The sequence below is a fragment of the Oryctolagus cuniculus genome, chromosome 9 (genome assembly GCF_964237555.1).
Source record: "Oryctolagus cuniculus chromosome 9, mOryCun1.1, whole genome shotgun sequence".
Lineage (NCBI taxonomy): Eukaryota > Metazoa > Chordata > Mammalia > Lagomorpha > Leporidae > Oryctolagus > Oryctolagus cuniculus.
The window spans coordinates 71,594,297-71,606,696 of NC_091440.1; the positions used below are offsets into that span (position 1 = coordinate 71,594,297).

At 39.9% G+C, this 12,400-nt stretch overlaps 1 protein-coding gene across 3 annotated transcripts in view; it reads left to right on the plus strand.

The window, feature by feature from the left end:
• The window catches only part of VPS36 (vacuolar protein sorting 36 homolog), a 39,370-nt gene that overhangs the window by 22,861 nt on the left and 4,109 nt on the right, over positions 1-12,400 (plus strand). For all 3 annotated transcript variants that reach the window (XM_008273890.4, XM_002720741.5, XM_017350294.3), the window contains 7 exons: positions 1,444-1,533; positions 2,059-2,145; positions 8,442-8,474; positions 8,588-8,665; positions 9,270-9,404; positions 10,658-10,723; positions 12,203-12,267. In XM_008273890.4, coding sequence (XP_008272112.2) covers positions 1,444-1,533; positions 2,059-2,145; positions 8,442-8,474; positions 8,588-8,665; positions 9,270-9,404; positions 10,658-10,723; positions 12,203-12,267 — 554 coding nt within the window. The remainder of the gene's footprint in view (positions 1-1,443; positions 1,534-2,058; positions 2,146-8,441; positions 8,475-8,587; positions 8,666-9,269; positions 9,405-10,657; positions 10,724-12,202; positions 12,268-12,400) is intronic.

Here is a 12,400-nt window from a genome sequence, read left to right on the forward strand (position 1 = left end):
GGTACATGCTCCCCATGTTGGATCTCTGTCCTTAATGTGTTCTACTATGAAACTTAAAAACAACACTACTAGTCGAACAATACCCTATACCTTGTGCGGTTGTGTGAGTGCAGCCTGTTGAAATCCTTGCTTAGTATATACTAAGTTGATCTTCATTATATGAAGGTAATTGAAAATGAAACTCGATGAATGGCGGGATGGGAGAGGCAGTGGGAGAGGGGAGGGCCGCGGGAGGGAGGGAGGTTGGAGGGGGGAGCCACAACAATACAAAAATTGTACTTTGTAAATTCACATTTATTAAATTAAAAAAAAAACTATATAACAAAAAAAAAGAAAAAAAGAACTTAATACTTTACCCTTTTAGTATTTTTTATGTTCTACTTAAAACTATTGGTTGAACTCTGTAATTAATACACAATTACTCCTAGGTGTTTAATTAATGCTATAACTAGTACTCAAATAGTATTTTACACTTTGTGTTTCTGTGTGGGTGCAAACTGTTGAAATCTTTACTTAATATATGCTAAATTGATCTCTATATAAAGATAATTGAAAATTAATCTTGATGTGAATTGAAGGGGAGAGGGAGTGGGAGAGGGGAGTGTTGTGGGTGGGAGGGAAGTTATGGGGGGGAAGCTATTGTAATCCATAAGCTGTACTTTGGAAATTTATGTTCATTAAATAAAATAAAATATAAATTAAAAAAATTCCAAAAAAATACCACAGTGTTGGAAAGCTCACTAACATTAAATCAGGCAGTCTAGCTTGATTAACTCCATACAAATCTAATCACATAAGTACTTATTCTGCATTACAGTAATTTATATATTCTACTTACAAAATCACTGTATAAGTGTACTTAAGACATTTATGAGTTTATGTTCATTTCCCCATCAATTTCAGAAACGATTTTTGTAATTCTTTTCTACAGCTCTTCATTGAGTGCTTCTCCCATAGTTGCTACCAAGCAAATAGTGACTGAAGTCATTATCATTGAGATTAAAAATATGTTTGATTTTTTGTGAATATAGGCATGTTTTGGCCCTAAATTTTGGCTCCAAATTTTAGCTGGACAAATTATTCTCTACTTCCTTCACGGAAAATGGTTGTATATTTTTCCTGGCACTGTGTCTGTTTTACTACTGATTGAAAACAATCCACATGTGCAGGATTGTTTAAAGTAAGTCTATTTATTTCATTGTCACTCATCTCTGTTGAGAATAACCCTCTTTATACAGTAAGTCAGTTCCTTTTTGTTTTTTTCTTTTGATTTCTGAAGTTGTTCCTAGAAAAGAACTTCCTTTGATTTCCTTTGATGTCTGTGAGAATCTTGGGCTTTTTGCAAATGACTGAACAGATCTTTATACTGGAGAAATATGACCAATGATTTGTATGAAGCTGCCACAGCCAAATTTTATCATTTAAAATGTATTTGTTTAACAGTTTCACAGGCGTTTATCAGAGGAGATGATACAGAGAAGATGGGAGAATATGCCAGTTTCCCAGTCATTACAAACAAGTAGAGGACCCCAGGTATTTTTAAAAACTGCTTATCTGGTATTTTCAACTCTGTACTTATATCAGAAAGAAAAAGACTCTATGACTGTAGAACCAGCCCCAAACAGACCAATGGTATTTTGAGTCACAGGACCCAGTCTACATCAGTAACTATGGACAGGCATTCAGAAATGTGGAAGGAGTGTGAATAATAAGTGGCAAGTACCAAAGTTTTCAGTACAACCTTTTATACAGTAAGACTTTATGGATTATCTGCTACATGATAGCTTGCCAAACAACAAAAATCAACAAATTTATATCTAAAATTTTTAAAAAGCAACATGCCATTCACTGTAAGTTCAGTTTGTCTTTAATGATTTGAAGGTCATTAGGTACAGAAGAAACCCATGTTTTGGAGGGAAGTGTGGATGTAATTGTGTGCTGTTCCCTTCAGTTCTTTGTGGTTCCTTTCCCAGCCTTGAAAACACAATGTGGTGTGTTATAAAAGATTTTGTTTCCTTTTCATTTTGTACGTTTTATTTTCTGCTTTTTGTTTTCCAGCCAGGAAGAATAAGGGCTGTAGGAATTGTAGGTATTGAAAGGAAACTGGAAGAAAAAAGAAAAGAAACGGACAAAAACATTTCTGAGGTAGACAAGAACTGGTCAACCATCTTTTTCAGCTGTTCTGTTTATTCTTTTAGATACAACTGTGACTAATTCTGTATTGTAATTTGTAAAATATTTAGTTTACATGGAGCTACACCATTTCCTGTTTAACAAGTCTACCTCAAGTTGGCATAATTCAACCAAACATCTTTTAACAGCTTTTTCTAAAAGAAATACAAATTTTTTTCTGTCAAAAAACACCATTGGGTGTTGTATATAAATTTTAAAGTCTAGGTGGAATTGATTGGAGGACACTTTTAATGGGAATAATTATTTTGAAAGTTTGATGAACTTAGTTGAGAGGAAGATGCTGTTCTCTGGTCAGTGTCCCAGGCCAGACAGCATGCATTTTTATGCTGATGACAGTGTGGAGCCCAGTCATGTTGAAGTCAGTCAGCTCTCATTTCTAATAGGAGACAGCTGTGAGCATGTACATTACTACAGTGGTTCTGAAGCTTCATCATGTATGACGGAATTCAAGTGAAGGGGAAAGAACACTAGAAAATGCAGTAGGGGTTGGCGCTGTGGCATAGCGGGTAAAGCTGCCACCTGCAGTGCTGGCATCCCATTTGGGCGCCGGTTCAAGACCCGGCTGCTACACTTCCAATCCAGCTCTCTGCTATGGCTTGGGAAAGCAGTAGATGTTGGGCCCCTGCATCCGTGTGGGAGACCCGGAAGAAGCTCCTGGCTCCTGGCTTTGGATTGGCGCAGTTCCAGCCTTTGTGGCCACTTGGGGAGTGAACCAGCCAATGGAACACCTCTCTCTCTCTCTCTCTCTCTCTGATTTATTTATTTATTTGAAAGAGTTACACTGAGAGAGGAGGCAGAGAGAGGGAGAAGTCTTCCATCCAGTGGAAGTCTTTAAAAAAAAAGAAGAAAATGCATTAGATTTTGTAATTAGTTAAAACATCAAAACATCAGTGATTTTTCTCTATTTGTATAAAAATAGTCTTGAAGTTTAAAAAATTATTTTTATTTAGAAAGCAGAGAGGAAGAGAGAGGGAGAGAGAGAGAGGGAGAGAGATGACAGAGACAGGCTGACAGAATGGGGAGAGATCTTCCATCCATTGGTTTACTTCCCAAATGCTAGGACTAGGCAAGGCTGAAGCCAGGAGCCTGGAAATCAATAGAGGTCTCCCACATGGTTGGCAGGAACCCCAAGTACTTGAGCCATTACCTGTTGCCTCCCAGGTGCATGTTAGTAGGAAGGTGTATTGGAAGTGGATTAGCCAGAACATAAATCAGGCATTCCAGTATTGGATGTGTGTTCCCCAAATGGCATCTTTAAAAAATCACTGTGCCAAACGCCCAGCCCATAGTCTTTTTTTTTTTTTCTGAAATGATGCTATGAAGGAATTCTTTTTTTTTTTTTAAATACAGATTGAGTACCCATTATTCAAAATGCTTAGAACTACAAGTATTTTAGATTTCAATTTTTTCCCCAGATTTTGGAATATTTGCATAGACTTTAGTAGTTGAGCATCCCTAATCTGAAAGTGCTTTCATTTATTTGATGGGAACTGTTCAGAAAATTTCAAGGATGTATGTTAGTCAAAGAAAATCTAAATTTCAAGTAGCTAGTGAATACCTATTCTGGGCTCAGTAATTGAAAGTAAAGATTGCTGATGAAGAACCAAGGGCACGTGAGCTATTTAGTGCTCATAATGTAGGTTTTGCTGATTGTGTATTTTTGGTGAAGTTCTGTATGTTCTTTGGTCTTGTGTATTTCCTTCAAATTGGCGGCTGGATCCAGAGGCTTGGTCAGGTTCATATTTAGTCCCTTTGGCAAGGGTAGTGGTGAATAATTACTAAAACAGCTAAAAAATTTTTTTTCCATGTTTTTTTTTATTCTCTGTGTGCTTAAAAAATACATGAGTTCTATCTGCACTGTGTGAGTGTTCAGCCACTGCACACTCTTTACCCCAGCTCTTGTTAGCCTCAGTTTTATAAGTAAATATTGTGCTGGAGACCTCCATTGCTTAGGGTGATCTCCCCATGGTAATTTTGGTTTTCTGAAGCTCATTCTTTAGTGGAAGTTTTAGGAAATGCTCATGGTCCCGATAGTCCCTATATCTGGTATATTTGTGTTCTTCATATATGAAAGCCAGTTTTGCTGGATTTTTAAAAAATAGTCATATTAATTAATTGAAAATTATTTATTTATTTGAGAGACAGAGACCAAGAGATTTCTGTATGTTGGTTCACTCCCCAAATTCCCACAGCAGCTGGGGCTGGGCCAAGCTGAAGCCAGGAATGCAGAATTCAACCCAGGTCTTCCACCTGAGTGGCAGGGACCCACATGCTTGAGTCGTCACCTGCCTCCCAGGGTGTGTGGGTGTGTGTTAGCAGGAACCTGGAATCAGGAGCAGGATGCTTGAGATAGGGTGCTTGTGTCCCAGGTAGCAGCTTAATTGTTGTGCCAAATGCCCACCTTATGCCCTGTTTTTATGTTGTGATTTGGAGAGATTCAAAAGCTATACTGCCATAGTTACCATCTTCATGAATCTTCTGTTCCCATAAAAGGGTTCTTATTACCCAGAAAAGAAACTGTCTCAGAGTGACTAGATTATAACAAGGGGTATGAGAATTCAGGTCTCCTGATTTATAGGCAAATTCACAGTATGCCACAGCACCCCAGGTAGGTAGTGTTGTCACTGTCAGCAACCATCTTGTCATCTCACTTTGTGTTGATACTTTTGGAGATGGCATAAAGTAGTGTTTGTGTTATATTTCTTTTATGAAAGCTGCCTTACTGACTTGGTGTTATGTTCAAAATGCCTTTCTTAATGTATTTCAGTTAAGTTTCACTGGGTCCACAACTGAAAGGATTCTACACAAGCATTGTCCTCTCGTGCAGATTACTGATTCATTCACCAGATAGCCTTTGCCCTCTGCTCTGTGCCAGTCCTTGCCCAGAATGCTGCTGGTACTGCAGGGATGCACTAGGTGTAGGCAGGTGAGCAGGCACTGTCTACATTTTGTGTCCTGTAGCAAGGACAAATAACAGAGAATCCTTGATTACAGCAGGAACTTGGAACTCAAAGTCTGAAAGATGAGCAGCTGCTACTCTATGACCAATAGGGATAAGATGAACCCAGGTAGAGCGAACGGGACATGCAAAGGCACAGAATCAAAGAGTATTGAAACCAAAAATTATTTCATTTATTTGAAAGGCAGAGTTATAGGCAGGCAGAGGCAAAGAGAGAGAGAGAGAGAGAGAGGTCTTCCATCTGCTGGTTCACTCCCAAATGTCCACAATGACCAGAGCTGGGCTGATAAAAAGCCAGGAGCCTGGAGCTTCTTATGGGGCCCAAGGACTTGGGCCATCTTCCACTGCTTTCCCAGGCATATTAACAGAGAGCTGGATCAAAAGTGGAACAGCCAGGACTCGAACCAGCACCCATATGGGATGCTGGCACTGCAGGCATTGACTACCCACTACGCCACAGTGCTGGACCCTCAAGAATATATTAATAGTTACTGAAGCAAATAACCAAAGTAGTGATTGGAAGTCAGTAAGAAATGCTGTAAGCTTAGAATAGTCCATGGTTTTCAAACAAATGGCATTTTTTTCTAAATTGGAGTGAAAATTTGACTATGGGTATGATAGAGGAGTCCAAAGTTCTGTAGATAAAATTATATAATGGACGTATGTATGTACCTATTTTGTTTTTATTGTAGGTAGTTTTTCTGCCTTTTTTTTTTTTTTTTTTTTTTTTTTTGACAGGCAGAGTGGACAGTGAGAGAAAAAGACAGAGAGAAAGGTCTTCCTTTGCCGTTGGTTCACCCTCCAATGGCCGCCGCGCTGCGGCTGGCGCACTGCACTGATCCGAAGCCAGGAGCCAGGTGCTTCTCCTGGTCTCCCATGTGGGTGCAGGGCCCAAGCACTTGGGCCATCCTCCACTGCACTCCCTGGCCACAGCAGAGAGCTGGCCTGAAAGAGGGGCATCTGGGACAGAATCCGGCGCCCTGACCGGGACTAGAACCCGGTGTGCCGGCGCCACAAGGCGGAGGATTAGCCTATTGAACCACGGCGCCGGCCCTTTTCTGCCTTTTTTTAAAGATTGATTTATATATCTGAAAGAGTTGCAGTAGGAGAAGGATCTTCCATCTGCTGGTTCTCTCCCCAAGTGGCTGCAATGGCCAGTGCTGGGCCATGCCGAAACCAGGAGCTAGGAGATTCTTACAGGTCTCCCTTGTGGGTACAGGAGCCCAAGCACTTGAGCCATCTTCTGTTGCTTTCCCAAGCATATTAGTAGGGAGCTGGATTCGAAGTAGAGCAGCTGAGACTTGAACTGACGCCCATAATGGGATGCCTGAGTCACAGGTGGTAGCTTTATGCACTACACCACAATGGTGGCCTCGCTGCCCATTTAAAAAAAAATTATAATGAGAAACCTGGAACTCCCGTCAGAGTTTCTCATAAGGATGAGAAACTTTCTGCTTTCCAAGGTGCATTGGCATGGAGTTGGAACAGGGCTCAAACCAGAGCTCATACTGGATGCTGACATCACAGGCGATGGCTTAACCCATTGGGCCACAATACCCATTTTTTTTGATAATTGGCTAATTGTAAAATTTAGAATAATAAAAGAAGTATAGAAACTTTGGTTTGTATTTTATAATTACTTAAAATATTTTATAAATAATCCCAAGGCACTGAAATATTTTTTTACTGACCATAAAGGACTAACTTATGTATTGTATGTAGACTCACTATTATGGTAGCATTTCAGTGAAAATACAAATATAATAAATGAAGCAGTTTACCATATAAAAATGTCTTAGTTTTCTTTATACTGATAAAAGAAATCTATTGATGCTTTATATATTCACAGTAAAAAAGCTAACTGTGTAAAACGCTGTGTTTTATTTTTCAAAACTAGGTTGGTGTATGATTTGCCCTCCATTTAAATGTTGCAGTTGACTTAGTTTCAGAGCTGGTGCCCACAGTTTCCCACAAAGGGCTTCCTGCATCTGCTGGCTGTGGCTGATAAGAACCCAGTGTTAAGCCTTTTGTTTATCTGAGGAAATTCCTGTTAGGTGTGTGCACATTCTCCTTTGTTTTCAGGATTAGCCTTGGTGAGTTGTACGTAGAATCTTGCACTGCACTCTATTCTTTTAACAAAGTCCTTTTGCAGATGGAAGGCACTTCCCTGCAGATGGGCATAAGCTGATCACAGCCCTGTTGTGTGTATCAGAGCACCGTGTAGACTGAGGTTTCAATTAAGGGCAGGTTGTTTAATTGATTAAAAAAATAACTTCTGTGCACATCAATTAGTCAAGACATTCTGCACTGGTAGTGTATTTTTGGTAACTTGAAATAATTTACTGGAAACATGTCTGATTAAGTTTGAAATGCCTTTGAATTGTATGGTTATTGTAGAAAATCAAACAATTGATGGCTTTTCTTGAGAATCGTTTTGGTGATATATGAATGCTTTTCTTATCTGATGTCCAGGATACCCAAAGCTATAAGTATCAAGTGTTTAAATTCAGAAGTGCAGCCTACTGTTTCAGTTAAATCGTACCTATTATTGAAGCCAAAAGTGTGCCCACAGAAGTCTTTCTGCAGCTATGTACTATGTTTTCAACAAGACAAGCTTGCTAATGCTGTGGACTCTTCACCTCCTGTGAGGAAATTATTTTAATAGAAACTAGTGAAAGATTTATTTTAAAATATTTATTTTGTTCATTGGTAAGGCAGAGTTAGAGAAAGAGAGATCTTCCATTCACTGGTTCACTCCCCAAGCGACCACAATGGTCAGGTCTGAACCAGGCCAAAGCCAGGAGTCTGGAACTCCATTTGAATTTTCCATATGGGTAGGCAGGTGCCCAGGCACATTAGCAGAGAGCTAGATGGAAAGTGGAGCAGCTGGGACTCAAACCGGTGCTCATATAGAATGCTGGTGTCACAGGGGGAGGTTTAATCTACTATACCACGACACTAGCCCCAAAAGAATTTTTTTTTACTTGTATCATATGCCAGTAAATGATATTTTCTGAATCATTGCTTATGTTTCTTTTGTTTGTTTAATCAATAATAACTATTTTCTCCTTGAAAACTTGAAGTTTTTTCTTTGCAGTTGTTTTGGAAAATGTATGGCTTCTTGCTAAACTGAATTTTTATAATAAAAGAGATTCATTACTAGTGTAAATATTTTATGAATAAATTGGTATTTGTAAGAAAATTTGATGTATTTTCATTATATGGAAGAACACGGATGATGCTTTATGTCTTTAAAGCCTTTCCAACAGAAATTGATTTCTCATTTCAGGCTTTTGAAGACCTCAGCAAGCTGATGATCAAGGTATGTCATTTATGCCTGTTAATTCATACCAGTTGTGATACATCTTGAAATTATGTGTTAGCTGATCCTTTTGGGACATTATTTCTTTTCAGTCTGTGCTTTCCTTTTGACAGGCTAAAGAAATGGTGGAGTTATCAAAATCAATTGCTAATAAAATTAAAGACAAACAAGGTGATATCACAGAAGATGAGGTAAATAGGTTCTTTTTTTTTTTTTAAGGCATTAGAAGCTAATTATAGAAGTAGTGCAGTGTTTTTGTGGTTTACCAGTTTGCTTTCTTAATTGGTAGTGCATTTCTTTTAGAGTTTGAGGATATGTGAAAATTTAAAATAAGTTAAAGTCAATCATAAGAATCCTTTTCTTTGTAGTAGGATTAAAGGTTACTTCTGTACCTTTCCTTGGAATATAGAAAAGAGAGATACTGAACTGTGAAAGCGGTGGCTGTTTTTCATATATCCCTAAATTTGCTGTCTTGGTAAATTTGTCTATAGTGTGGTCATAGCAATTTTGCTTTCTAAGTTTATGGCTCTAATCATTTGATTGGCATTAACTATAGCATAGTTAGTGTCTGCATCTCTTTTCCCACCAAACTTATGAAGTAATTGAGAACAGGATAGTAAAAGGGAGAACAGTATTTATTTCTGCAAGGAACTACTAGAAATTTGCTCCTTTATAGTTGAATGGGTGTATAGAAATAACTGAGGAGAATTGAAATTCATGATGGCAAGATATCAGGTGTCTGGGTAGAGGAATTAATTGTGATAGTTTTTCTGTGCATCTTCTCTCTTGTTTTAGACCATCAGGTTTAAATCCTACTTGCTGAGCATGGGAATAGCCAACCCAGTTACCAGGGAAACCTATGGCTCTGGCACACAGTACCACATGCAGCTGGCTAAACAGCTGGCTGGAATATTACAGGCGCCTTTAGAGGTAAACACCAAACCTAAGTGTACTTTCAAAGCTGTCAAGTTATGTCTGCGTCATCAGAGATCTTCACAAGAGCATAACTCTTTCCATGATGCAGTTATTATCAACTGACATGTTTTCTTTCAAGAATGTTTAAATTAATTCAGTGTAGTTATATTAATGAGTCTTTGTAATCTACTAAGTAGCTTTTGGTTTCCATTTCATATATTTATAATTTTCTAAATTTGTTTGATATGAAATTTTTCTTGTCTTCAAAAGGAAATTTATGTATGATTTTCCTCTAGATATATTTCCAAAAAAATCTAGTCTTTAATAATGTATAGTATACTGTTAATAATTCCATAATACAAAATTTTTCAAGCATATGCCAAAATAGTATAAGGAATCTTAAGTGCCTGTCATCTAGCTTCATCTATAAAGCAACCTCAACTCAAAATTATTATTTTTGTAAAAGACTGATTTATTTAATTGAGAGGCAGAGTTACAGAGAGAGGGAGAGACAGAGAGAAAGGTCTTCCATCTGCTGGCTCACTCCCCAAATGGTCGCAACAGCTGCAGCTGCACTGATCTGAAGCCAGGAGCTTCTTCCAGGTCTCCCATGTGGGTGCAGGGGCCCAAGCACTTATCTTCCACAGCTTTCCCAGTCCATAGCAGAGAGCTGGATCGGAAGAGGAGCAGCTGGGACATGAACCGGCACCCATATGGGATGCCAGCACTGCAGGCAGAGGTTTAGTGTACTATGCCACAGTGCTGGCCCCGAAATTATTTTTAAAGCACATCCCAGATAATCACATCATTTTAACTTCAAATATTTCAATGACTATAATAAAGACTTCTTTAAACACAAACAGAAGCCTATTTCACACTTAAAAAACATGAGGCAGTATGTTAATAGCGAAGCATAAAGGAGGCCCATAGGCCGTATCAGAGTATCTGGGATTGAGTCCGACTGCTTCCCATGCAGTTTCCTGCTAATGCACAACCTAGGAGGCAGCAGATGATGGCTGAAGTACTTGAATCCCTGCCATTTGTATGGGAGACCAGGATGGAGTTCCTGGCTCCTGGCTTTGGCCTGGTCCATCTGTGGCTGTTGTGGAGATTTCAGGAGTAAACTAGTATATGGAAGTGCTGTGTGTGTGTGTTTGTGTGTGTCATCCTCTCTCTTTGTTACTTTGCCTTTCAAATAAATAAATAAACTTTAAAAAAATGCTAGCTGGTGCTAATTGTAACACTTTTTTTATTTCGTATTTTAACAGGAACGAGGAGGAATAATGTCACTCACAGAGGTGTACTGTTTAGTAAACCGGGCTCGAGGAATGGAAGTAAGACTGGAATCTTTAGATACTCTTAAATAAATCTAGACTTTCTTGCTATATAATGGAAATTCTCCTATGGTGACTACAATTTGAGGAACAGTTGTGAGCGTCGACACTGCTTTAGGAAGCAGTTTGATATAGGGAAAAGAGCACTGCCCTGGGATCTAGGAGGTGGATTTTGTTCTCATTTTGCCGGTGATTTGCTGAGTGACCCTGAGCAGCTCACTTAACCTCCAGCTTTCTTACCTTTAACAGCAGGGTTTGGACTGAGTGAGACCCTGAGCTCTGACGCTGTGTGTGTGGGCTGTGATGGATGAGGTCATGCAGGAAGCCCTTTCTTCGCAGTAGTTAACCCTGGGATTGGGCACAGCCCTAGAGCTCCTGCAGAAGGGAAGCGGGGAAGAGCCACTCCTCTGGGTGTGCACCAGAGGCTGACTCTCAGTTCTCATTGCCCCTTCACACCCCTGCTCGCAGTGCCTTGTTTACGTTCTCCGTAATTCGTGAGGTAGTTCTTTTTCAATATCTCTATCTGAGGGATAATTTGGGGATGAGACAGTGGAGACTTAGATTCAATAACTTGACCAAGGCCACAGCCAAAGACAGTGGTTTGACAGATTTGGACTCAGCCATGGCTGGCTTTGGAGCATCCTCTGTGAGTCACAGCTGTGCTCATCACTGTGGCACTGTGCTGACCCCTTAAGGCTGTGCTTTCCACCAGCTACATGTGACAGTTGTGAACCTGAAATGTAGTAAATCCAGATGAGATGTGCTGCAAGTGTAAAGCACACTCTACCTCTGGAAGACTTTCCATAAAAAATGTTAAATAGCTCTATCATTAATCATTTTTGTAGTAATTAATGAATTTTTTTTTTTTTTTTGACAGGCAGAGTGGACAGAGAGACAGAGAGAAAGGTCTTCCTTTGCCGTTGGTTCACCCTCCAATGGCCGCCGTGGCTGGCGTGCTGCGGCCGGCGCACCACGCTGATCCAATGGCAGGAGCCAGGTACTTATCCTGGTCTCCCATGGGGTGCAGGGCCCAAGTACTTGGACCATTCTCCACTGCACTCCCTGGCCACAGCAGAGAGCTGGCCTGGAAGAGGGGCAACCAGGACAGAATCCGGTGCCCCGACCGGGACTAGAACCCGGTGTGCCGGCGCTACAAGGCAGAGGATTAGCCTAGTGAGCTGCGGCGCCGGCAAGTAATTATTGAATTTTAATAGAAATTTATGCATTCAAATTAATTTCACCTGGTTTTACTTTTTTTTTTTAACGTGACTACTGAAAAATATAAAATTACGTATGTGACCTGCATTATATCCCTTTGGATAGCACTGCTTTAGTGAATAGAAGTCTTAGGCTCCTGTAGTAATTAAGTCATTTCAAATCCTTGATGAATGGTCTTTTGATTTCCTCTTTTGTTTTAGTGGTGTTTACAATTATACAGCATCACTGTGCTGATTTGCAGTGGACTTTTTTTTCCATTAGTTGTTGTCACCGGAAGATTTAGTGAATGCCTGCAAGATGCTGGAATCGCTGAAGTTACCCGTCAGGTAAAGGAAGCTCCACAGGAGCTACTCTGTGGAACCACGGTCCCACACAGGGTGGACAGGGGAGCATGGCCAAGTTTACCCTTGGAGAAAAGACCATGGGTTCCTCCCAGGAGGGCAGAACAACCAGCCCCTC